General features: G+C 37.6%; 2 protein-coding genes across 4 annotated transcripts; both read left to right on the plus strand.

Annotated features, from left to right (window-relative positions):
• The first annotated feature begins 1,182 nt into the window (after window positions 1-1,182).
• LOC117627491 (zinc finger BED domain-containing protein RICESLEEPER 4-like) lies at window positions 1,183-1,828 on the plus strand. Its single transcript, XM_034359608.1, has 2 exons — window positions 1,183-1,740; window positions 1,823-1,828. The coding sequence occupies exons 1-2, from the start codon at window positions 1,183-1,185 to the stop codon at window positions 1,826-1,828; spliced, it is 564 nt and encodes a 187-aa protein (XP_034215499.1).
• A 3,947-nt stretch (window positions 1,829-5,775) lies between these two features.
• Window positions 5,776-15,748, plus strand: LOC117627645 (bifunctional aspartokinase/homoserine dehydrogenase 1, chloroplastic-like). Of its 3 annotated transcripts, none has more exons than XM_034359814.1 (18): window positions 5,776-6,057; window positions 6,950-7,017; window positions 7,116-7,493; window positions 8,778-8,866; window positions 8,974-9,277; window positions 9,471-9,523; window positions 9,604-9,812; window positions 9,898-9,985; window positions 10,078-10,191; window positions 10,842-10,940; window positions 11,118-11,312; window positions 11,945-12,027; window positions 12,432-12,657; window positions 13,756-13,901; window positions 14,052-14,187; window positions 14,433-14,516; window positions 14,595-14,687; window positions 15,238-15,748. In XM_034359814.1, exons 1-18 carry the CDS (start codon window positions 5,915-5,917, stop codon window positions 15,481-15,483), a joined length of 2,754 nt encoding a protein of 917 aa, XP_034215705.1. In that variant the 5' UTR covers window positions 5,776-5,914; the 3' UTR covers window positions 15,484-15,748. The 3 variants fall into 3 exon arrangements, 2 of the variants coding, with proteins under 2 accessions (XP_034215705.1, XP_034215706.1); XM_034359815.1 differs by having other exon boundaries at window positions 7,119-7,493; XR_004585816.1 differs by lacking the exons at window positions 14,595-14,687; window positions 15,238-15,748 and having other exon boundaries at window positions 14,087-14,187.
• The last annotated feature ends 11,653 nt before the right edge of the window (window positions 15,749-27,401 follow it).

Consider the following 27,401-nt stretch of genomic DNA (forward strand, 5'->3'; position numbering starts at 1 on the left):
TGGTTGGATATTTCTTGGTTTGTGTGATTCAACTTGAGCAGAGAAAAGTCTGATGGCTGGGATTTCACTCAAAGACCAACTAGTGGCCTACGGATTCCCTCTATATAATATATATAGTTATGGTGATATTTGCATCTTAACATATAATTGTTTTATCATATATATATAATATATTTTATGGAGGGATAAGAAGTCACATGACCTTGGCTAAGTTTCTTCAAAGGACCAAATGGCCTAAAGATCTTTGTACAAAAGATCTTATGAAACTTCGAAGGCCAATTTTATGGCCTTATACTATCTATATAATAATACTTCAACTCAACATATATATATATATATATATATGCAAATGGACTCATTGGAATTTCAAGTTACCAACATCGGTGGATTATGTTCAATCAAAATTAGAGGCTCCAGAATCCACAGAGTCTCACCAGATGCTATGCCCAAGTTCTAGAAGGTCCAAGCCCGACTCGCGGAAGTAGGCCCAAAACCTCCAGATGTTTTCATGCACGTGACGAGATCCATCCAAGGAAAGCAATCAAAGAGAGTGGTGTCAATTTGGAACATTCCTAAGGAGGAGAGAATCAAGTGATCAGATTTGCAATCTGATGATTTCATTCGAATCAATTCCGCGAATTTAGGAAGCCACACAAGGAAAGATTTTGAACGAAGTTGACCCTTGGCCATTTAATGGCCAGCCCATGGCCTGACGAATGGCCCTATATAAACTACATCAGACAAAGAGCAAAGGACCCCGACATCAGACACAAAAACCTACTTTTTGTCTTTCAATTTTCTATCCCTAGACTAGGTTTTTATTTTCCAAGCAAATAAACTAGATCAATTCTTCACTTTCGTTAGTGAGTTTAATTTCTTGTATTTTCCATTATGTTGTTTTAAGATTCAATTTTATCACTTTATATCGAATTTTCTTTTAACCTTAATTTAATTTCAAATTACTTTATTTTATTGCCTTTATCATTTATATCGTTCTTCGTTTAATTTATGTTTATCTATCGCTTTGATGTACTTTGTTGCACTTTAATTCTTGTCTTTAAGTTTAATCGTATCTTTTAATTTAATTTGCATCATTATCATTAAAAATCTCAAAAATACTAAAACACCCATACGAAACCTAACCATCCTTGACCCCGAGGAAGTGAAAGAACCTAAACAAAGATGAGGTTCCTTGCTTGGCCGATCAATTGGCTGGTTAAAAGTCATAAGCGCGAACACAACAATCTAACTTTATCCATTCAAGCCAATAAGTGGCTTGGTGGTGGCATGCCTACGCAATCTAAAAGAAGGACAAAATGTTCCTTCAATCGACCTACCCGGTTGAAAAGAGGGAAACAGAATCGATCCAAGAAAGAGATGTTTAGGAGTAAATTGAAAACAAAGGAACATGCATATGCTAATAATGATCTGGACAAATACTTGAGTGATGGAATTGAGGAAGAATCTCCAAACTTTAATGTATTGGCTTGGTGGAAAGGGAAGTATGCAACCTACCATGCACTTGCAATAATGGCACGAGATGTTTTATCAATTCCAGTGACATATGTTGCTTATGAATCTGCTTTTAGTACTGCTGGAAGAGTTCTTGACCCATTTCGAAGTTCCTTAACACTAAATATCGTGGAGGCTTTGGTGTGTACCCAAGATTGGTTAAGATATTCCAAACAAGAGTGTGGGAGTGTTGAAGAACAACTTGAAGAGCTTAAGGAAATTGAAATTGTTATTTACCATATGACTTTAAATTATTTACAGTTCTTAAATTGCTTTTTTAATTATAGTATTGATTTTCTGCTTGTTGCAGTTGTAAGCCAAGAGTTGGAAAATCTATCATGTGAATGAATGAACCTAAATATGCAGGTATGGAGTTCTTTAGTTTAGTTTTGTATAAATATGTAGATTTTTTTTCATATTTGTTATGTTTTCTATTATCTTTAAAGGAAAATCGTTGGTACATTTCCTGCCACTTTCTCTTCATGTGCCATTGTTAATTCATATTTTTGTTGTATATTTTTCTTGAAATGCTTGAAATTTTTTAATGACAGAGACAAAATAGAAGAATAAAAGCTAACATTGTAAGAATTGATTCTCTCATTGAATGAAGTGTGTGATCAGCACAGTAATGTTTATATACATAGTGTTAGGAAATATCTAGAATAAAAATTGTTACAAAGAATCATGAGAGTATGACAAGTGTAAGGATGAGATGAAGTTAGCCGTTTTCTTGGATTCCTCTGGAATGATATTGGGGTATTGGTACTGTGTAGTTCTTATTTGGTCTAATGTGCTCTTGCTCGATTGTTCTAGAATAGTGTCGTGCCTCTGATGATGTGTCATTGTTCTTGCTGATAGAGCATTCTGTTTATCAAGGTGTTTGGATGTGGTCACCAAATTCCAGCCAAGTCAAGTGGTCTTAATTCCAAGCCAAGTCAAAGAGACCAAATTCCAGCCAAGTCAAGTGGTCCCAGTCTCAAACCAAGTCAAGTGGAACTCAACTCCACAAGGTCTAGCCAAATAAAGAAATTGTTATTTATAATGGCAATAAATAAATGAAAGTCCAAGTAGTTTTGGTTTGGAATAAATGATCAGCCAATTAATCTAGGAAGTTTGGATTCTCTTACCACTCAATTGCGTGACCCAAAAAACATATCGGGTGAACTTTTTATCAGCCGGGTCAAGCTTTTGTTTAGTCGGGTTAGAACTTTGCTGCACCAATCTCAAAAAGGTTGTCAAGATCTTTAGTCTCTAAATATACAAGTGATAGTAGATTCATCAAAACATTGGATTAATACTAACTGCTGAGATGAAGCTGTTTTTTTTTTTTAGGTGCAATGAAGTTGTCAAGCTCCTTCAAGTAGGAATAGTGGCTTGAGCATGGAAGGGGTATGCTCATCTTCCTCAGATTCTTAACCCAAAAAGAATAATCTCAACAAGGTGCTTTGACAAATGAGATAGGTTCAACTTGGGTCTCTTATGTACATGAAATGAGTTTCACGCACACCTTATATAATGTATGAATTGATAAGGAGGAGGCTGTTCCTATTTCACAAGCTGAGAGGGGCGACAGTTGGAGTTCTTTTCAGAGAGAAATGATATCTTGAGGTGCTGGAAATTCAAAAGCCCATTTTGGGTATACATTGATATATATTATATTAAAGTGGCTAGATCGTGGCCTTGTGATTGACTGACTTATCAAGATGGGTTAGTACTTGGGGTTGAATGGTTTGTTGGTGTCTAGTTGAAGTTTAGCTCCCAAGATGTCCCCTGTTTCAAATATAATAGTATAAAATTATATATGATGGGATTGGGGAGGTGTTATAGGTGTTATAGCCACAAGGGTGCAAAGGCCTTGTGGCCTGGACCTTGATACATATATATATATATATATGTATATATGTATGTATATATAAGGCATAAGCCTTGTGACTTGGACATGATTTATAATAATAGGCCATGAAATGGCCCACATATACATTTATTGTATATCTAGTTTTATTAAAATTTAAATATTAGTATGAATACGCCTTATTGAAAAGCAACTATCCTTTTTTACTTGGTTCCATGAGCAAGGGTCTCATGACCTCATTATCAATTTCACAAAGGTTCGTACAATTCGATGGGTTTCCAAGCCACTCCAACATAGGTGGACTATTTTTAATTAAGACCAGGATTCTGAAAATATGCCCAAAACCTCTGGATGTTTTCATACACGTAATGAGATCCATCCAAGGAAAGCAATAAAAGAGAGTGATGTCAATTTGGAACATTCCTAAGAAGGAGAAAATCAAGTGATCAAATTTGCAATCCAATGATCTCATTCGAATCAATTTTGCGGATTTAGGAAGCCACACAAAGAAAGATTTTGAACAAAGTTGACCTTTGACCATTTAATGGCCAGCCCATGGGCTGACGAATGCCCCTATATAAACCTCATCAGACAGAGAGCAAAAAGACCATGACTTTCAGACACGAAAATCTACTTTTTGTTTTCACTTTTTTATCCCTAGACTAGGTTTTTATTTTCCAAGCAAGTAGACTAGATGAGTTCTTCACTTTCGTTAGTGTAAGTTTAATTTCTTGCATTTTTCATTACGTTGTTTTAAGATTCAAGTTTATTGCTTTACTTTTAATTTTTATCGAATTTTCTTTAAGTTTAATTTAATTTCATATTGCTTTATTTTATTGCCATTATCGTTTATATCGTTTTTATTTCTTTCCTCATTTAATTTACATTTATCTATTGCTTTGATTTATTTTATCGCACTTTAATTATTGTCTTTAAGTTTAATCGCATCTTTTAATTTAATTTGCATCATCATCATTAAATCTCAAAAATACTAAAATACCTATACGAAACCTAACCATCCTCGACCTCGAGGAAGTGAAAGAACTTCGGCCAAGAGGAGGTTCCTTACTTGGCCGATCAATTGGCTGGTTAGAAGTTAGAAGCGCGAACATAACAATTCAACTTTTTCCATTCAAGCCAATCAGTGGCTTGGTGGTGGCACGCCTACGCAATCCAAGAGAAAAAGGACCAAAAGTTCCTTTCATCAGCCACCTCAGCCGAAAAGAGGGAAACACAAGGCTAACTAATTTTAGTTGAGCTTGATGATGGAACATTCACATTCTATACATTTAGTATAGTTTTCTTTCTTTTGTCACGTTTGATGATGGAACATTGTATACACTTTGTTTTGCAGCTTCTTCTATTGACAAATTATTTCAAGTATTGAAGATGGTGTGATTTTTAATTTGGAGAGGTGAGTTTTTATTTTTGTTCAAATAAATACTATTACAGTAACATTACCCCTCTCTAACTAGCATCATAATACTTCCCATCACATATGAGTGTATGATACTTCTAGTTAATAATTACACCAAGAGATCTATATGCTTTGAGATTCATCGTTTTAGGTCAGGACTTGCAGCTGATTGCCTTGTTTGTGACTTGTATTCCTTCCATTCGATATATATTTTTCTTATCTTGCAGCAGATACAGCTTGTATCACTATTGTACCGTCAAAGGTTTAAGGAGAGGCATTTTTTGACTAGAACTAGCACTCTTGTGTTCCTTCCACTTTTCTCTTCATGTATCCATGTTGTCTACCGAAGTATGCATAACAGTTCATAGCATCTGACTGTCTATAACTCTTTTGCATAACAATTCAGATTATATATATCCTCAAACTGAGTGAGTAATTAGCTGTAACCTTGGAATTGTAGGTTGGCATATTCGTGATTTCAGCAATGGTGTTGCGAAACATGATGTATTGATTAGCTTACTTCTAGTGATGAGTTGAATTTGAATGGATTATGGATCTATGTTAAATGTTGTAGTTTTTATTGTGGACTAGTTTAAATTTGAACATTATGTCATTTGAATGTAAATATTGGCATTCTTATGGAATTTTTTCTTTTTTGGTTGGCTTAATCATGATTCATAAGAAAATTTCAAAAATTGATTTCCGAAATTATTATTCGAAAATTCCGATAATGCCAAAAATTCAGCATCCGAATAGAGTTAGCGCATTCCGAAATTTTGGAATCAAAATTGGAACTGAAAGATTCCGAAAAACTTCGAAATGGAATTCAGAATGATGATTTTCGATCCGTTCTGGCCGAAAAACACCCCTCACTTTGTCGCACTAGTTGGTAACTAAGAGGTGGTGAATGAGCTACTATTGATATAAATCAAACTTTAAAATATCTGCCATGTGTCACTGCTGAAATGGATCACTATCCTGCCCCACAGGTTTAGACGCCGCACCGCATCCCTCCCCACCTACCATTTTTGATCGCGATTCGCCTCCGTATATTAGCCGAAGCCGCCAAACTGAGACTCACTAAAAACCCAACAAAAACTCCTGACCCGACTCGAGTTTCTCTTTGAGAGGCTATGGCGTCGCTCTCTTCAGCGATCTCTAATCCAGGCCACATTCTCTCCCCCAACGCATTGGCCCACGATGTCAAACCGAAGAAGATTTGCTACTCTCAATGCCATGCATTCTTTCTACCCCCTCATCGCTCTCCTATTTGCAGGTACTCATTTCGATACCCAGTCAGTTTTTCTTCGTTCTTCCTTTTTTCTGTTTGTTTCTCGAGAAAATGGAAGGCCTTTCTATCTAAAAAGTGGATCTGTTTTTCCATATTGATTTTTCATTTTACCATTCTGGAATGATGGAATTATTTAATTTGTCCTGAAGATTCATATCGTGCTCAAAGATTTTTGTTTTTTATTTAAAATTTTCAAAATTGGTATACTGATGATTGAAAGCACAGCAGAAAATGGGACCTAAGTATTGGAACTGTTTCCAAATTCCAAAGGCTATTGGTGACCTTTTCTTCTTTTTCTAATTTTAGTTTTGATATGGTTTTTTTCGTTAATTACTTATTAGTTTTTTATTTCTTATGTATGCAAGCGCGTGCGTATTAGATACCATTGAGTTTCCTCAATGACTATGTATTTGCTCTTTGCTTGGTGTTTTTCAAGCTGTCATTTTTCTTTTGATATTCTTGCTTTCTGTTTTGACTAGTTAGGAATTTTATCACGGATCATAACTAACATGATCCAGGTAGGCACTTCCAAGTTCCAACCTTCAAGAATTTTATCACGGATCATAACTATCATGTTTTTATTAAGCTCTTAGCGTAAGTTTGTGCTCTTAGAACCGATGTTTAATTTTCTGTCACAATTTTTGCATTTTACTCTCAGAAATTTACTTTTTATTGTACAATTAAACAGTCATGTTTTATTATTCACCTTTTTCACTTCAAAATTTAATGTTGTAAGTTTATTTGACTAGTGAAAAAAAAGAATAAAAAATGCTTTACTAATGCCAACCACATATGAACTCATTGTTCCATGTAATCAATACTTCAGATTAACTTAAATTACTTAGTAATTTACGAGGAGGTTTGTTGTCTTTTCCAGAATGGGTTTTGTTTCTGGGTTGGAAAGGAAAATGACGCTAAAAAGTCGGATCTTTGCATCAGTTACAGGTTCATTTCCTCTCCTTTTTCCATAACCAAACAATTTTTTCCTCAGGATCTTGTATGTATAAGTTTTCATCTAACTCTAATTTTCATTGCTTTATTAGTAGATACTCCAGTAAACACATCCCCTGAAAAAGTTCAGCTTCCTAAAGGTGACACTTGGTCTGTTCATAAATTTGGTGGTACCTGTATGGGAAGTTCAGAAAGAATTAAGAATGTTGCAAAAATAGTTCTTAGTGATGATTCAGAGAGGAAGTTTATAGTTGTCTCTGCAATGTCAAAGGTAACAGATATGATTTATGATCTCATCTACAAGGCTCAGTCACGAGACGACTCCTATTTATCTGCACTAGATGCTGTTTTAGAAAAGCACAGATCAACAGCCTTTGATCTACTTGATGGGGATGAACTTGGTAGTTTCTTAGCACAATTGAATCATGACATCAGTAACCTGAAAGCGATGCTCCGAGCAATATACATTGGTACTAGATCTCTCTCTCTCTCTCTCTCTCTCTCTCTCTCTCTCTCTCTCTCTCTCGTTGTACCTGGAATGTTATGTGAATATGCTTTATTTATTTATTATTTTCCACAAAACATCGGGATGTTAGTGGCTCTCTGATTTATATGAACTCTCAAATGGATTATCACAGAAAGTAAATTCGGTGTGTGTTTTTATCAATTCCCCGCATAAGTCAAACATTCCATGTTTACGGTTGTGTATGTGTTTGTATTCAAGGATGAAAATATCGGCTGGGGCAGATAGTATTGGGCCTTCAATTTATGGATGTTTCAGGGTATATATTGGTATCATTTTAGGTAAATCTGTCAGAAAAGACAGATATTGGCTTAAAAACACGGAATTTTGAAATAAAAGTTTCATTGGATGTTAATTACATTATTGATGAATGTAATTAAACAAATAAATCCAAAATATACTAGTATAAGATGTGCATATAACGAAATGTACGTGTATATAATGTGCGCACATGAAAATAAAACTTAGATTAGAATGGATAAACTATGCATAATTGTGCTTATGCATAGTTTGTTTCAACCTTGGAGTACAAAGGTAAGTCAGATTTTTTGGTGGTATTTGGTTTAGAATCTTTAGATTATTTGGGTATTTAGTTTGATTCAATGGTTGGCATAGTAGATGGGTATTCAATTAAGGTGTAATTTGGTTCTTATTTGACTTGATTACAGATCTTAGACAGTGATTAGAAATTTTTTTCATTTGAATTCACATCTTTTTCCTTCGATTACCTGCAAAACGAAAAAGAAATTTCTTGGGTATTTGGCTGGAACTGGCAAATATCGTCTGATATTGGTAAATATCGGGGCTATATCACCGATAAGGGGGAATAAATAGCCTTACCTGCCCAGTATCTGTGTTGACACCTAGTTTTCTCGATATGAATATCAGCTAGTATTCTTTGTCAGAGAAAGACTAATTCTTTTATCTGAATTCTCAGTAGTGGGATTAATAACTTATTTAATCCTTCCCATTTCACTTCCTGGTTAATCACAATACATCGACAGAATGGCTGAATATAAATAAAAGGGTTAGTGCCCTAGTGGTAAAGCACTTGCCTTATTCCAACTTACATCCTCAATTCATGTGTTATGGAGAATTTGTTCTTTGTCTAGTAATATTTATATGACACTTAATCTAGATTTACTTGTTAATTTTCTTAATGGATCTTTTAATTTTGGTTAAACTTAAGGTTGGATCGTATCAGATTGACTAATATGCATGCTTATGGCAGCTGGTCATGCAACAGAATCTTTTACAGATTTTGTTGTAGGACATGGAGAGTTATGGTCAGCTCAGATGTTGTCCTGTGTTGTTAGAAAGGTCTGGTGGTGGTATGCTTATTCTTCAAGAGCATTTGCTAAATGTTTCTTTTTGTAGTTGTCTGATATACTAAAATATTTTGTTATTCTTTTTATTTCATTCTGCAGAATGGGGTGGATTGCAATTGGATGGATACAAGGGAAGTCCTTATTGTGAACCCTACTAGTTCTAATCAAGTCGATCCTGATTTCAAGGAGTCCGAAGAGAGACTTGAGATATGGTACTCCAAAAATCCATCGAAAACAATTGTAGCTACTGGTTTTATTGCTAGCACACCTAAAAATATTCCTACTACTTTGAAGAGAGATGGAAGTGACTTCTCCGCAGCTATCATGGGTGCTCTATTCAGGGCCCGTCAAGTCACTATTTGGACAGATGTTGATGGAGTCTATAGTGCAGACCCCAGAAAAGGTTTGTATAGCCCTTGTACTTGGTAAACATTATCACATATAAACCATTTTAAAGTAACTTTCTATACAATGACAAGCGTACATATTTTTGTTTTGTTTTGTTTTGTGATAATAATTGGCTGATGCCTTTTAAGAATGTTGAAATGTTACTGACTTACTGTGGGATTTAAACAATAAGAAATGTTCATCTGCAGTCAGTGAGGCAGTGATTCTTAAGACGTTGTCTTATCAAGAGGCCTGGGAAATGGTGAACCTCATTACTCACTATTGAAGTTTCTGAGATTGGTACATTCACAAATTTAACATAGAATATTCATCTATGTGCAGTCTTATTTTGGGGCAAATGTTCTGCATCCACGCACCATCATCCCAGTGATGCGATATGACATTCCAATTATAATACGAAATGTTTTCAATCTCGCGGTACCTGGAACAAAAATTTGTCGCTCTACTGAGGATGAAGATGGTCAGGGTTTGGAGTCCTTTGTCAAAGGGTTTGCCACAATAGACAACTTGGCCCTTGTAAATGTTGAAGGGTGAGCTGTGCATTACTGTGATTGGGTTGCATTTGAATTAAAGATGTACATTCCCCCATTTTTAACATTGCCCTGTCCCTCCCAGGACTGGAATGGCTGGTGTTCCTGGTACGGCCAGTACTATATTTAGTGCCGTAAAAGATGTCGGGGCTAATGTTATTATGATATCTCAGGTTACATCATCCTCTGTGTTATATTCAGTTCGTAGTATGTCGAAACCGTATACATTTTCATGCTTAATGTTTTTAGTGATGGTTCACTGTAGGCTAGTAGTGAGCATTCTGTGTGCTTTGCTGTCCCTGAAAAGGAAGTGAATGCTGTTTCTGAGTTACTGAAGTCTAGATTTCGTGAGGCTTTGAATGCTGGGCGCCTTTCTCAGGTGCTTAATTTTTATTTGACTGAATTTCTTGACCAGGTTTCTCAGTGTACTGACAATTAGTTTCTTGTTTATTTTACTGATAATCACTTAATATTTTGGTTCATTGGTTTGCTTCACAATGATGAAAATGGCTGTACTGTCGTAGCCCTTTCTTTTCTCAGTAGTAACTTATTATTAAAGTTGTTTCTCAGAATCAGCTTTGCATACATCATAATTGTAATTGAGGCTAGAGTGGCAGGGAAATGTCGTTGGGTTGGCAGTGTTACTTGAGGAAGTAAGTTGGATGCAAGCATATAGTAAGTAGGACCAAGGTGGAGATTTGCATATCTTAGATTAGGTGGCACTCAATACTGTTACATGAAAAACCTTGTTGGACCCTCACTATGTATGTGGCTCAGTTAAAGAGTTATAAAAAAGAGGTTGAAATTGGTGACATGAATGTTAACTTGCATGTAATGATTTTATATTCTCATTTGTTTGATTCCTTATGAATGGTATATTTCCTTCCTAGCTTATTTCCATGACTGAAATTTTGATTGCACTGCATTTTTATTTGTTTCTTTCAATTTCGTATATGTTAGAATATCATTTTCAATCTTTTTATGTACTGATTTGTGGCACCTCTGCCGGTACTTCTCTTCCCCTCCCAGGTTCAAGTCATTCCAAACTGTAGTATTCTGGCAGCAGTTGGCCAAAAAATGGCGAGTACCCCAGGAGTTAGTGCAACTCTTTTCAATGCACTGGCAAAGGTTAAGGATTTATTATATTTCTATTAATTTTATCAATAAGTCAGACTATTATTTTAATTTAACAATTCATGGTTGTTCGTATACTGTTGTATCCTCTTCTGTGGTCTTTGATTCTAAATGTTTATCATAATCCATTATCCCTAATAAAGAGGGATCTAAATTGTTTTTAAAATGCAGGCAAACATTAATGTGCGTGCCATAGCTCAAGGTTGTTCTGAGTACAATATTACTGTAGTAGTAAAGCGGGAGGATTGTATTAGGGCCCTGAGAGCTGTCCACTCTAGATTTTATCTCTCAAGAACCACAATAGCAATGGGCATCATCGGACCCGGTCTGATTGGTGGAACTTTACTTGATCAATTAAGGGATCAGGTACCTTCATTTTCGCTGTTCTGTTATTTCAGTCTTTTGTACAATTAGGCACTTGTGTTGTCATATGTCCATGAAATTGCATGATTCTTTATTACATGCTTACTTAGAAGATCCTAAACTTGGTCAGATTTATCATTCTGTGTGCTAACTTGGAGGCCTTTTCTGGTTTTTGCACACGAGTACCTATTCTAGTCTGATTTAGTTTTGAGAGAGCAAGATGTTGAGTTATGCCCAATCCATTCTTCTCGTGTGTATGTGGTCAGAAGTGTGGTTTGCTTGTGCACAGAAGAGTGTAGTCAAATTAATACTCAAAAACATTTTACAGCCGTTCAACAATTTATCATTTAGTTTTACAAACCCTTTCCTAATTTTAATTAAGGATATAAGTTTGGCATAGTTTTATGTTGCCTCTCTCTCTCTCTCTCTCTCTCTCTCGCTCTCTCTCTCTCTCTCTCACACACACACACACACACACACACACACACACACACACACGCATCTCTCTGTCTTTAGTGGCAGAGTTTTATATTGCTGCTTGCTTCTGAACCAAAATTTTAATGGAGACACAGTGCTTTTGTTTTCTTGTACCGGGTTGGGTGAATCACTAAATTGAATATTTCTAATCTTTGCAGACAGCTACCCTCAAGGAAGAGTTTAACATTGATTTGCGTGTTATGGGAATCACTGGCTCAAGGACAATGCTTTTGAGTGAGGCGTAAGTTAAAAGATTTCAAAGAAATATTATTAAATCATATGCTTCATGTCATCTAAATTACACCTTGGAATGGTAGTGGTCTAATTTATACATGTTTGTTAATGCAAAATTTTTGAATTTATTATTGACCAACATGGTAGTGGAAATTGCCTCTTCTGACAGTCCTATTACAATCTGTGCTGAAGCTTAAAAGTTGGCTCTCCTTATTATTCTTTTAGGATGTCATATGTGCATCCTGCCACCGACCTTTTCCTTTGTATTTTTTATATTAATTTAACAAAAGAAAAGAAGCCACCTGATGCTTCTTATGGTTTGGTAATGATTGATCAAATACTTGTATTCCATATATCATGGTCATTATTTCCATAACCATGAATTTACATTTTTCTTATTTATTATTGTAGTGGGATTGACCTATCTAGATGGAAAGAACTCCAAAAAGAGAAAGGAGTAGTGGCAGATATGGAAAAATTTGTGCAGCATATACATGGGAATCATTTTATACCGAATACTGTTTTGGTTGACTGCACAGCTGACTCTAGTATTGCAAGCCATTACTATGACTGGTTGCGGAAAGGAATACATGTAGTCACCCCCAACAAGAAGGCAAATTCAGGACCACTTGATCAGGTAATATCTCTCATACATGGAAATGGTTTGACGTTTTTATCATGGTGATGTTATCTAATTGCAAATTCTTGTTTTGGTAATTCATATAATTCAAGTAACTGAGAAAGAACATCTTCCATTTCCTTAATCAATTCATCTACCCAATTAAGTGGGGTTTTGTACCAAAACCCCTGAATCTGGTTTATCTTCCTTGCAAACTATTTACACAGTTATCAAGCTGTGCTCATGGTCATCATTGGTCCCCACTTTTTTTTTGTTCAAGCTTCATCATATACTCCAATTCTTCTCCACCACCCCTTCCCCCCCCCCCCCCCCTCCTCTTTTCTGGTGATTCTTGGTCACTATTCACTAATGCTTTATGTCTAGGAGAGAATTGGTTTGTACTTTGTTCTCTGAACATAGTTGTGATAATAGCGGCCAACTTACATGTGTAATTATTCTAATAATTGTACACATAAATTTGTCAGAAATGTCTATGCAACAAGTGATGCAATGTTAATGTGAATTACTTTTATTAAAAAAAATCTGAAAGATCACAACGTTTGCCTGAATTTCATGTGAAAGAGCTCAAAGTTTGTTTTGTTGAAACACACAGGTTTTTTTTAATAAAAACTAAGGGGGTGGGAATTATACCCAACTTGGTTGTTATGTTTTTTTGTTTTTGTTTTGTGGGTACAAATTTGGTTGTTACATTTGTTTCTGTTGGGGATTTTAATGAGTTAACACTTGGACTTTCATATTCGTATCTTAATATTATATGAGTCTTTTGTTTGATCTTCTTCAGTGTCCCTGCAGCATTGCCATAAATTGACTTGCAGGAAATAAAAAACCATTATTACTGTTTGAACTCATACTTAATATAAGTATTTTTATTTTTTGGAACAAATGGGGAGGTGGAATTTGAACTTGGGACCTCTTCCAACATTGAGAAGAGTGGTAACATATACTCAGAGCTAGTTTGTTCACTTAATATAAGTTAGTTACTAATAAGTAAAACTTTAATGCATTATGAGGAGGCAATAATATTGTGCATATCTTGCATATGATTTTAACTTTGAGGGTTTCGTGAGTCATGACATTATTTTTGTCCATGTTCAGTATTTGAAGTTAAGAGCTCTTCAACGGCAATCCTATACACATTACTTCTATGAAGCTACTGTTGGGGCTGGTCTGCCAATTATCAATACATTGCAAGGTCTCCTTGAAACTGGTGACAAAATATTGCGCATTGAAGGCATCTTCAGGTATGTGTACTTTTTCTTCTTCTCTTAGCAAAAATTGAAAATAATACTAGAGTAGTTCCTTGTTTTAAGCATTTAAAATCTTGATGTTCCCAAATGCACACATTATGTTACGTTTAACACAAGTCTTGCCTTTATGATTTGCTGTTGCAGTGGGACTTTGAGTTATATCTTTAACAACTTTATAGGAAGAAGAACTTTTAGTGAGGTGGTGGCTGAAGCAAAGCAGGCAGGTTATACTGAGCCGGATCCCAGGGATGATCTATCTGGAACAGATGTTTGTAGAAAGGTACAATGTGCTAAATTTTCGTCCAGTAAATTATGGAGTCTTCTAATGAGATGATGTTTTGTCCGTTTAATCGGCTTTAAGTTATTCAAATATGAGACGCTGTAGTTTGTATTATTAACAAAGATTTTCAACGTCTTTGTACTGCTTTTGGCCCCCACTCCCAGACTCCAACCTGAGCTATCATGATTTTTGCTTCATTGTTTTTGTGGTAAGATTTGGCTCCTAAGGTACCCCATCAAATGCAGGTGATAATTCTTGCTAGGGAATCTGGTCTTAAACTGGAACTCTCTGACATCCCTGTTGAAAGCCTTGTGCCAGAACCATTGAAGGTAAAATGATATTTTAATATACCTCGCGAAGTGCAAAATTTCACCTTTGATGTGGAGTTTTGGATGATCTGTTTTCAGGATAGTGCATCGGCAGAGGAATTTATGCAAAAACTTCCACAATTCGATCATGACTTGGCTAAGAAAAGACAGATAGCTGAGGATGCTGGACAAGTAAGTATCTCTGAAATGCATTTCTTATCTTGGTTCCCGTCTAATACCCACAATTTTGACCTATCTGAAGTAGCCACAATTGATTCCTACATTGACCAGGTAGTTGTGTAGAGTCTACAGGGCATCCGCTGGCTATTAAAATGTCTCCATTTCTTTTTATTTTTCTTTCTTCTTTTGGAGGTATCCCATCTACAATGAGCAAATTAAGGAAGAAAAGAATTCAGAATTGTTAATTTTTATAAATATTAGAACAATATCATTTTGGTTTCCTTTGACCCAGCATTATTTCTTCCATTTTGTCTGACATGCTGTGATGGGTTTGTGGATGTATCTCTCTGACTCTGTGATAGCAACTGTACTCTGGATTTGTTTTTTAGGTAATAATGGATGGGAAAATTTGAATATTTTTATTTTTGTAGTTCTTTGTGCAGGAATATGCCAACCCAATATTATATAGCTGCTCTAGTTTTACAAGCGTTTTTTTTTTCTTTTCGTTATTGGTTTGTTTAAATGATTATTCTTCTTCCTGATGACTTTGTGATATCTGAAGGTCTTGAGATACGTTGGGGTGGTCGACATGGTCAATCAGGAAGGGGCAGTGAAGCTGCAAACATACAAGAATGATCATCCTTTTGCCCAATTATCTGGGGCAGATAATATCATTGCTTTCACAACAACAAGGTACAAAGATCAGCCCCTAATAGTTCGTGGACCTGGTGCTGGTGCCGAAGTCACAGCTGGTGGAGTCTTTAGTGACATATTGCGGCTTGCCTCGTATCTTGGTGCCCCGTCATAGTGGAAAGCATGTAGCCAGAAGATCGTAGCGGCTGGTTCCTGTAGGCATTAATTCACGTGTTTCTGTCTTGGGGCACGCATTGATTATACGTATAATCATCATATATGTCGGCCTCTATTTAGTGGATGCAATAATTTGTCATATATGTAGACTAATTTGTGAACTGGTTCTCCACATGAGAGAATATAACTTTCCCATGCATGGTTATTTATTAGTTGATTTTGCTAAAATATGAGAAATATGAGAGAATATCTGTTTGAAGGAATTTTGTGTATTCCTCTTTTTGTAGGAGGTCATATTTATAATACAACGGAGCTTTATAAATAAGAATTTCTATTTCTATTTATAATAGAAAATTAGGAATTAAAGTAAATTAATTACAATTATAATAGGAATCATTGGTGTGTAAGGAAAGTAAGTCAATGATCCATAAGTCACGCCAACACTTCTCCTCATGTTGGTGTATAGATGTCTCAATGCCCAATTGATCCAGTGAATTGTGAAACTCTCTACTGAAAATCGCCTTTGTCAAAATATCTGTCAATTGATCCTCAAATCTCACGAAAGAAAACTAAATCACTTTAGCTTCAAGCTTCTGTTTGATGAAGTGTTGATCCACCTCAACATGTTTAGTGCAATCATGTTGAATTGGATTCTGTGCAATAGCTATAGCAGCTTTGTTGTCACAAAAGTGATTCATTATGGATGTAGGTTTTATATCCAAGTTCAGTAAGCAACTTTCTTAACCAAAGGAGCTCACAAATTCCTTTAGTCATGCCTCTGAACTCGGCTTTTGCACTGGATAAAGCAACAACCTTTTGTTACTTGTTCTTTCATGCCACCAAATTACCTCCCACAAATATGAAGTAACCCGATGTGGATTTTCTATCTGTTACCTGCCCAATCTACATTTGAATAACCATCAACATTCATATGACCATGTTTTGAGAACATAAGTCATTTTTCGGGTTCAGACTTCAAAAATCTAAGCATTCGAAGAACTGCATTCATGTGTTTTCACTTAGAGAATGCATAAATTGACTGACAATGCTCACCGCATAAGCAATGTATGGTCAAGTATGTGACAAATAAATCAATCTTCCCAGTAACCTTTGGTATCTTTCTTTGTTAGTTGGAACTTGATCCGGTGATTCTCCAAGATGATGATTCTGAACAATAGGAGTGTCCACAGGTTTGCAATCTAGCATTCCCGTGTCTATCAACAAGTCCAAGACAGATTTCCTTTGAGAGATAAATATGCCTTATTGCGATCGGGTCACCTCAATCCCTAAGAAATACTTGAGTCTACCTAGATCCTTCATCTCAAACTCAGTAGCCGAATAGTCTTATAGTTGAGATATTTCATGTTTATCATTCCCAGTAATAATCATATCATCAACATAGATTATTAAAACTGTTACCTTCCCTTTCTGATGTTTCAAGAATAGAGTATGATCTGAGTTACTCTGTTTGAAACCATTGTTCTTCATTGCCATGGTGAACCGTCCAAACCATGCCCACGGTGACTGTTTCGATCCGTACAATGCCTTTCGTAATCTACATATTATTTCAGTTTGAGTAGTATTATATCCATGAGGAATGTCCATATACACGTCCTCTGTGAGTTCTCCATGCAGGAAAGCATTCTTTATATCAAACTGGTGTAGTGGCCAATCCAAATTAGCTGCAAGGGACAATAAGACTATAACGGTATTCAACTTTGCAACTAGTGCAATGGTTTCTTCATAGTCTATACCATAGGTCTGTGTGTACCATTTCTCCATAAGTCTTGCCTTGTATCGCTCGATAGATCCATCAGCATTGTGTTTTATAGTAAACACCCATCTACATCTGACAGTCCTTTTTCCTTGTGGTATAGTCTCTAGTGTCCAAGTCTGATTTTTCTCAAGAGCTTTCATCTATTCTTTTATAGCTTAGACCTATCAATGCTTCAGCAACCTTGGTTGGAATATGGATAGCAGACAACTAATGCACAAAAGCCATGAGTGGTTTAGACTGTTTTTTAGTGGATACATGATTTGCAATTGGATACTTGGATGTCTTGCTAATATCAGGTGAATAACGGTTTGGTGGCTTCCCACGAGTTTGCCTGAAAGGTAATTGATATCCAATAGATTTATCCTCTAAATGCACAATTGTAGTAGGAGTAGTTACCTCAAAGATATTCTCTGGAGATTGGTCCGTTGGTACTGTTAAGTGAGAGGGGGGTCTTCATCTTGTTATTCTGAGTTGTTTGTAGGAGATTGACTGGAATCAAAAACAGATTTGCATGGGTCATGTGATCGATCTTTTTTGCATGGGCGATTGATCACTATTCGTCAAAAGCATTCGCCTGAGCCAGACTCGGGACGATCGATTGTCGGGTTTGGGCTATCAATAATGTCTTGGCCGAAAGCAATCTCGTGCTCTAGACCTCAGGGTGATCGATCGTCAAAGCATGAATGATCGATTGCTTCCAAGTTGCTTCAATTGTCCTCCTCAATGCGTATCTCCCCATGAAGAGTATAATTGGATGCAGGGTCATGGAAGAACATCCATTATTTCAAAAAGGTCACATCCAAAGTGACATCGGTATGCCCAATAGGAGGGTGATAATAACGTAATGTTTGTACAAATTTCCTTTCGTAGGTTAATTCCTCCACCTTCGTTCTTCCTTCTCTTTCTTTCTTGATCCCAGCAAAATAAGTTGGAGTAAATAGACCACACCTGCAGGGTGTTGGCCAAAGGCCCTCTGATGCCTAAGTTAGTTCAATTAGATCTTTGAGAAAAGATAAGGCAATGGCTCAAATGGATGGAGTTTTCTCTCACAAGGAGAGTTGGGTGGCTTTAGCCGTGTGTGGTAGCACTTAGCTGTATGGGTGAGAAGAGAGAGGGAGTCGTAATGGTAAGGGGAGAGAGAGAAAGAGAGAGAGGATTTTTGTAGGGTTTGAGAGTTGAGTTTAGAATTACCTTGAATGTCTTGTGTGGCTATGTATTTATAGCCTCCTTGTGTGCTAGGGTTTTGGGAGAATAATCCTTATTTGATTAAGATTATTCTTCCCCAAAAAGATGATAGGAATTACTCCAAGAGATTTGGTGGAGAATAATCCTTACTTGATTTAGGGAGATATTTCTATCTTAAATCAAAGATAATTTTCCTAATTAAATAGGAATTAATTAGGGTAATTAGTTTGACCTAAGAAATATTCATTTTCCACGTGTCGTCTTCTTATTGGCTAGTGAAATATATGCTCTCACGGGTAGCCTTTTTGATGAGTAGCATAACCCAAAAAAAACACAACAAAGTGCACATGGGTGAAGTTTGCTTTGTTGATTTTTGTGGAGATGAACGAAGGCCACACATCCAAAAATGTGACGGGTAAGCACCAAAACAGAGGACAGATACCTGTGTTGCACGAGCACTTGTAATGGAGTTTTGAAATTCAAGACCCCAGAAGGAATGCAGTTGATAAGGTGGATGATAGTGATGACAACATCATCCCAGTAATGACGAGGAACATGGCCACCAATGAGAAAAGAGCAGGCTGTTTCACGGAGATGGCGATTCTTTCGTTCGGCAACACCATTTTGTTGTAGTGTCTGGGGGCAAGTTGTCTCATGGATAATGCCATGTGTCTGGAAGTAAGTCTGAAAGTCATGATTAACAAATTCTCCACATTTGTAGGAGCGAAGAATCTGTATTAGAGCACTGAACTATGTTTCCATCTGTTTGTAAAAGAATTGGAACATGGAAAACACTTCATTCTTATTTTTCATCAAATTAAGCCATGTCATCCTTGTACAATCATCGACGAATGTGACAAACCAATGAATACCGGAATCAATTGAACTAGGTAAAGGTCCCCAAACATCATAATGAATTAAAGCAAAAGGAACATTACTTTTATTCATACTTAAAGGATATGATGCTTGGTGACTCTTGGCTAAAATGCAAGTGTCACATTTAAAATCTGAATATTTAAATACAGAAAATAACTCGAGTAATAGGTGTCTCATATAACCAAAATATGGATGCCCCAAACGCCGGTGCCAGAGCCAAATCTGTGGGTGTTTGTCATTATACGGATGTTTCACACTGTTAGCACCTCCAATACTGAAGTCATCCATATAGTAGAACCCTTTTATTTTAGTACCATGTCCAATGATCTCCTTGGTGAGAAAATCCTGTAGTAAAAAAAAAAAAAGGGATAAATTAGTGCACAACAATTTAGATGCTCAGTTGCCTAACTAACAGACATTAATTTATTGGACAAAAATAAAACGAGTAGAGTATTGGAAAGAGACAGAGAAGGTGAAACGACGACAGTGCCAACCCCTATAACAGGATAAGTAAGTCCATTCGCATTGCCAATACTTGTGTGTCGGGGTAGAGTGGTTTGCAAAAAATCATTCGAATTAAAGGTCATATGATCAGTGGCGCCATAATCAATTACCTGAGTCATCCAGAGGCGTGGAGCTATTAGTAGGGTCTACCTGCAGAAACAAGGCTAGTTGGGGTTCAGTAGAGACAAGAGCAACACGGCCGGAACTGCTGACAGTTTCTCTAAGCTTCCGAGCACGGAGTTCTTCTCACAATTCAGGATAACCATTCAACCTAAAGCAGTTGTCATGGGTATGTTTGAGGTTGCCACTGTGAGTGCAACCACTTCCATCAGTTGGAGCCTAGGGACAGGAAGGTGGGATGATTTTAGGAGGTGGCACACAAACACCAGTGACATATGACTGGATCTGAATGTAGGCCACAGTAGAGGAATTATGGGACTATCTTGGGCGACTAGTTGGCCCTGATCGAGGAGCACTCTTGACTGCTAAGCCAGCTCCAGTGGGTGCGGATGAACCCATCATCACAGCTTGTCGAACATCTTCACGGCAGACATAGGCATAAGTTTGGTCCACGATGGGGAACAGAGTCATGTGAAGAACATCGCTTCAGGCCTTATCAAGACAATTATCAAAGTCTTCCAAAAATATGTAAACTCGATCTTCCTGTAAAAGATCATTAAAGCGCTGGATATCACATTCATACTCCATTATATTGGGACGACCGGAATCAGTATCTCTCTATAAACTTTGGAGAGTATTGTAATAGGTTCCAATGGAGCCACCAGCTTGTCGCATATGAGAGACTCGTCGTTTCATACCATACACCTGAGAGATGTCAGTGCCATCATAGTAGGTTGTGGAAATTGAATCCTACACTGTTTTTGCCGTCGGAAAGCGAATGAAATTGCCAATCAAACTCTACTCCAGAAAATTGATAAGCCATCCATTCACTATGAAGTTCTCCATGCGCCAGCTGGGAAACGTTGGAGCGGTCGAATGAGGTTATGGAAGATCACCGTTAATATATCCCAATTTATCTTTGTCGGAGATATACATCTCGACAACTTGCGACCATAGGGCATAGTTGGTGCCATCCAACTTGATGCTGATATGTACAATGGAAGCTTCATAAGTAATCGTGTCGTTGGGATCGTCATTTGAGTTAGGTTCGGGGTCATCGTTTGAGTTGAGTTCAGGGTTGTCTAGGTAGGATCCTGATTTAAGATTGGGTTCCAGGTCTGAATTTGCATCTTTAGGAGTTGAGCCACTTAGGCACTTAACTCGGCTATGATTGGTTGAGAAGAAGAAGAATAAGCAGTGGTGCTACTGCCGTGCGGATTAGGAGAGTCATCCTCACCCATGGTGGTGGCTAGGGTTTAGAAACTAGAGTCAGCAATTTCAAGATTGTCGCTATGATACCATGCTAAAATATGCGAACCATGAGAGAATATTTGTTTGTATGAATTTTCTGTATACTCCTCTACTTGTATGATAGGACCTGCTCCGAATTCCTCGAAATCCGGAATGAATCTTGTGGTATTTCTGACATCATACTAATGATGGGCCCACTTAATAAAAGAGACGAGACTTTCTGCCGAAATTTCGACAGTCTCCCTTGAAAAATGGACATTCCCAAAATTTTCAACATTTTCAAACACATTTAAAATTCTCATCTGGCAGTATGCACAAGATAATATCATGCAATTTACATATTAGACATCCGACCTTACAATCAATCCTAACATGGACAATATCAGAGCAGTATAAAGAATTTTAGTTTACAAATGAAAATAAATTTCAATAGAAGAGAAATGATTAAAAGTTTATCCTACATAAGCTCAGGCTCGGAATTCGCGACTGGATACAACCATTCGATTTCAAGACGATCTACTGTCTGGGGGGCGCAAAACAGAAAAGTGTGAGTGGACAAAAACAAAGTTTATTTCACATTTGAAAACAACTTAATATAACCCCCCACCGCTTAGACAACGATGCAGAAAACGATATGCATTCAAAATCGACATATCTATTTATATGTATAAATATAGTTTAGTCAAAACCATAGTGAAGTCCGTAATCTCATATAGATACTTTATTACTCATCCCATTCAAAACCTCTCCCTATGATTCCCAAAGTACTCTCTTGAAACACGTGTCCATTGGCATGGTGAGCGAGGAAGTATCCTAACCTATAAACAAGAATGATTGAGTAAGTACATATATACATATATTGTAATAACCCAAAACAAAATATCTAAAAACTAGTATTAATTTATTAGAGGAGAAAGACGATTTTGCCATCGCATTATTTAATAAGAAAAAAGTTGACTTTTGTTCGAGAAGGAATTTGGAAATTCCGCTTAGGCGAAACGAGTTCGTAGACACGGAGTAGACTCGAATCGGAGTTGTAACGAAGAAAATACGGTCAAAATACTGCGAAGGGCAAAACGGTAATTTGGACAAAAAGTCAGATTTTTATCCCTTTCTTCTTTCTCTCTCCTCTCTCTCTCTCCTCCCGCGAGACCAGCCGCGCGCCTCCTCCCCTTCCCGCTCATCCCGCCGCCGCTACAGCTCGGCCCGATCTTCAGCAAGGGTACCGTCAGCTCCGCCTCGGCCTCGCCGTTCTTCCCCGACCCGCCGCCGACCTGGGGGCGCCCGGAACTGGCCGGAATCTGGAGATTTCCGCCGGTTTTCAGTCGAAACTTCATCTCCTTCGATCTCCTTCGTTTCTCCACCAAATCATTTGAGTAAGATATGGATTCTCACCTATTTTTCGTGTTCTAACTGATTGTTGGCTGGGTTTCGATCGATTTTGGCCCTAGAACACTCGATTTTCAACTTGAAAATTGACCGAACTTCGGCCGCCGTGATCGGCCATTTTCGGCCACTTTTTGGGCTATATCCAAGAACAAAAGTGACTCCAAATGGGGTGTTTTACCTAGGATAGAAGTTTGGAGCCTCGATTTTGAGTTTTTCCGGCGACCCATTATCGCTTTGGACACCCAAACTGCCCACGAGTGTGGCGGCACGTGGGTGAGGGTAGTGAAGTGACTCTGTGTAGTTTTGCGATCCTTGGGTTGTCACGAGCACGTAGAATTTCGCGGATCTGGATTTGGAGTCCGTTTGAGCCTCGAACGGATTTTCCATATTGCGCGATCCTTGGGTGCAGTGTCGTCGAGTCTTTGGATCGCACTGAATTTTGGATATGTCATTCTACATGATTTCAGGATCGTGTAGGATTCGACGGATTGAGAATCGGAGTCTCGGATACTCCGAAATCGCGAACCCTGGGGCTAGGGTTTGGATTTTAAGCGATAACGCGATTTTGGCTAATCCGACCGTCCGTTTCGGACCAAACTCGCGGAACATGGTTCTTTCTCGGTGAGGAATCTTTAGAGAATCCCAAATTGGCCATCGGAGTTCGTGGACCCCACGGGGTCCCGGATCGGCTGGTCTGGCAGTTTATCGCTTAGTATAGTTTCGGGTCTCCTAAGACCGTTCTAATTGTCCGAAAGGCTAAAGTGGGCATAGGAGTAACATAAAATGAGTGCACGCATTTCTAGGAGTCGGGGCAGGGTGTTTAATTTAATTCTTTTATAGAGCAGTTTAATTAATTTAATCTTTATGGGAAATCAGGCACCAGAGGCCCGACAGAACCACAGGAGGGACCTTCAAGAGGTCCAGCTAGCTCGGACCAACAGTGAGTGGACTTTCTTTCATAAAGGATTTTATATAAATGAGTTATATAAATGATTTATATATATAAGTTTACATAAATGATTTTATATTGATTTTATATAATTCAGTTTTATAAATGAGTTTATATGAACAAATTTCATTATTTGATTTTGAATAAGTTTTATCGACTGCTTTCCGAGCATGAATAGTACAGTAACAGTTCTCTAATTTTATGCTGCTTAGTTACACAAACTAAAAGTTATAGAAACAGAGTTTGAGGTTTGAATCAGATGAGATAACAGCAGAATTGAGATTGCAGTTATTAATCAGATTTTTCTAAAATTATTATTTTTGAAAACCACCATGTACCCGCTCTTTATTTGGTGATTACCCTCAGACGGACCGATGTCTACGAACATCCAGTCTGATTTCAGTTACGTCAGTGTACTTGACTTTGCCTCACGAGTTTCGGGGACGCTCGGACCGTGAGTGCCAGGATTTGCGGCTCGGCGGACTTGGTGTCCCGAGACCTGCCAGGATTGCGGCTCGGCTGACTCTGTGTCCCCGAGACCTGCCAGGATTGCGGATCAGGCTGACTATGGTCCCCTGTATCTTGCCAGAGCGGCTCGAGTCGACTTGGTGTCATCGAGACCTGCCGGCGGATCAGGCTGACCATAGTCCCCTGAATCCTGCCAGTTTCCTGCTCGGATAGACTTTGTGTCGCCTAGACCTGCTAGGGGAATTGACGGCTTTTACAGCGGTACAATTAGGTGGTAGTTTAAAGGAATTTGAGTACTTTTATACAGTTATTGCTTTCAGTCATTTCATATCAGATTTCTCAATGTTCGTGCATGGTTTATATCTCCATATAAATGTTTAATTTTACGAATTTATATGCATACTTTTATATATATTTAGATGAATACCTTATATTAAACACAGCTAAACTTTAGCCTTACTTCTCAAGTTCTTTTTTCCATGGGGGTTATTATGATTATAAACTGTTTTCAAGAACATTACTTTGTCCACTCACATTTTCAAACTTATTTTTCGCCCCCAGGCTGTAGAAGCGCGCAGGCATCCACCACCGGTCCACTCCTAGTTTCCGCACCACCAAGAAGCGTAGGATTTTATTGTAAAAGTTCGTGAAATCTTGTAAATTAGTAGAACATGCTCTGATATATAGTTTTAGTGGGAAACTTGATCTGGTGAATGCTTGGTTGTTTTATTCTAGCTGTTGGTGGAAAATTATTTGCTTGTTTAACAGGTGGAAGATTTTGGGTTTAGACAAAATACAGGGGAGACTCTGCCGAATTTTCGGCAGGAGTTTAAGGGAAGTTTGAAAAGTAATTATAACGAGAAGGGTAAAAAGGTCATTTGTGCCTGACATTCGCCAGATGTCGGACACGCACAGGACTTGGCTCAAAGTCCAAAGTGGAATTGGGATCGGGTCCTGTCATATATATATATATATATAATATAATAAAATAAAATATGTATCTAAATATATATATATATAATATAATATAATATGTATATATTTATATGTATAAATATAGTTTAGTCAAAACCTGAGAGGGTCCCGCCTGTTGCCTATGCTAGGTCGGAGTACCTATTTTAGAATATGAGGACTAGATTAAAATAAAACGCTTCGAAGAGAACTTTAAAACAAATTCCTAATTTCCCGGGCTTCAAAGTGTATGTACGACGAACAAGACATTCCTAAGGTCCAACTACGTGTTTTGAGAGGTGAAATGACCTCGGAAGACGCTTGATCAACCGAGTAGTCAAACTTTCCAAATTTGGTCAAGCGGGCCCACAACCTCCGATTTCCAATTCGAAAGTTCCTATGGGTTCAACAAGGTTTTTTATACATGTCCTGCAAGTTTGGTCCAAATCAAACGGTCGAATCGCTTGCGATCACACGATCGGACGATTACCGTTTAACCTAATCTTTGAATCATTAAATCGAAGCATTCGAGACTCCGATTCACTATCCGCGAATTCCTACACGATCCTAAAGATGTCTAGATCAACATATTTGAAATTGGAGTTGATCCAACGGTACGAACATATCGAACCCAGATAACGCCTAATATGTGTAATCCGATCGACAATCAAACGATAACCAAATTCAAATACGAGCATACCGTCGTGATCGGGACGACATGAGGATCAATTTAGGACTAAATGGGTCACCTAAATAGTGCCCACGAGCCTCCACAAGTGCCGGCAGCGCGTGGGTGCCTAGAGTAAATTCATGCGACCAAAAATTCTCGAAACACCCAACAATACATACACCTATGTAATCAAGACAATGAGTGGAGCAACTTTTATTCTTGGACCATGCCCAAAAAGTGATCGGAATTGGCCGAATACATGAGCCGAAAACCAGCCAAACTTTAGCGATAAATCAAGTTCCAAAATGCAAAAATTGATCCTAATCATCCCAACCATCAGCTAGAACACATTGAGAGGATGAAAAAGCATACCTGGATCGAAGAAATTGGTGCCCGGAATCGCCGGAACGAATGTCTGAAAATTTAGGTTAAAACCGATCGGTTTTCTCATCTTTCTGGCGACGGTGGCTAGCGGTTAAGGCAGCAAATGGGTCAGATGGAGAGAGGAGGTGGATGCTTTCCTTTTGGTACCGACCTTATGGCAGGAGCTGGACGGTGGCGGCGTCGGGAGGCCAAAATCCGATTGGCTGTTTTAGGGGGGGTTTGTTCGTGCGGAGGGAGGAGGGCTCAGGGAGAGAGAGAGAGAGAGAGAGAGAGAGAGAGAGAGAGAGAGAGAGAGAGAGAGAGAGAGGAAAATCAGACTTTTAAAAATTCATTTTTGAAATATTTACAGTTATGCCACTGGGCTTCCGTAAATCGTAATTTCTTCGTTACAACTTCGATTTGAGCCCACTACGTGTCTATGAACTCATATAGACATAATCTACGCAATAGTACCATTCATCTCCCCAAAATCCTTCTGGATTAAAAAGTGACCAAAATAACCCTACCCGTGAGGGTTAAAATTGTAATTTCTTAATGAAATAAATTTTCATAATTTAAATGGGTAATTAAAATAGGGCCAGGGTGTCACATTATAGATGTTAAATTTATAATACAACGGAGTCTTAGTGGCCAAGTAAATAATAAATTCATATTTCTATTTACAGTAGGAAATCAAGAATTAAAGTAAATTAATTACAATTATAATAGGAATCCTTAGTTTGTAAGGAAAGTAAGTCAATGATCCACAAATAAAGCCAACAGATTTAGGATGCATTGTGGCTCCTGGGTGGTGTAGTTTTTTATATGAGGATTAGGTTTTACTTGCTGGGGATTTGGGGTGTATAAATTATAAAGTTTATTTGGTAGTGTTTTTAGCTGGTGCAGACATATTATCGATTTTAGTAATTCAGATTTTAGCAATGCAGACATGATATTTGTCAGCTGAATTTGTCTCAAGTCCTTTTCATTTAAGAAACTAAAAAAGAAAAAAAAAAGATTTAATTGTCCGAATGCTCAGCCTGCAAGTGTTAAAAATTGGTTCCTATTCTTTTGCATGTTTCAAGTGTCGAGTGTTTTCCTTCAATTTGACATTTGCAATGAGATGTTCGAAGATATTTCCGTATCCAAATCTAATATGCTATAGTATAGAATGCTAATTAATACTCTTCCAAGCAAGCTGAAGACACAATTGAGAGTCTGGAGAGATTTTAGAGCTCTTTCTTTACAAGTTTGAGTTTGCAGTAACAACGTCATACTTGATCCCTCCCACTGAATTATGTATCCATTTTGTTGGACATACATTGAGATAAACTAGTATTCTCAGTTGATCTGTGCTTTCCCGTGGTGAGTATTAGATACGGGTGCTGGTACGATACGGCTTCAATACGCATT

This window comes from Prunus dulcis, chromosome 5 (assembly GCF_902201215.1).
Source record: "Prunus dulcis chromosome 5, ALMONDv2, whole genome shotgun sequence".
NCBI lineage: Eukaryota > Viridiplantae > Streptophyta > Magnoliopsida > Rosales > Rosaceae > Prunus > Prunus dulcis.

Coding starts and splice junctions, on each gene's coding strand:
- LOC117627491 (XM_034359608.1), top strand. CDS start 1,183: ATGAGGTTCCTTGCTTGGCCGATCAATTGGCTGGTTAAAAGTCATAAG.
- LOC117627645 (XM_034359814.1), top strand. CDS start 5,915: ATGGCGTCGCTCTCTTCAGCGATCTCTAATCCAGGCCACATTCTCTCC. Junction 9,813..9,897: donor GCCCTTGTAAATGTTGAAGG/GTGAGCTGTGCA, acceptor TGTCCCTCCCAG/GACTGGAATGGCTGGTGTTC. Junction 12,658..13,755: donor ATTCAGGACCACTTGATCAG/GTAATATCTCTC, acceptor GTCCATGTTCAG/TATTTGAAGTTAAGAGCTCT.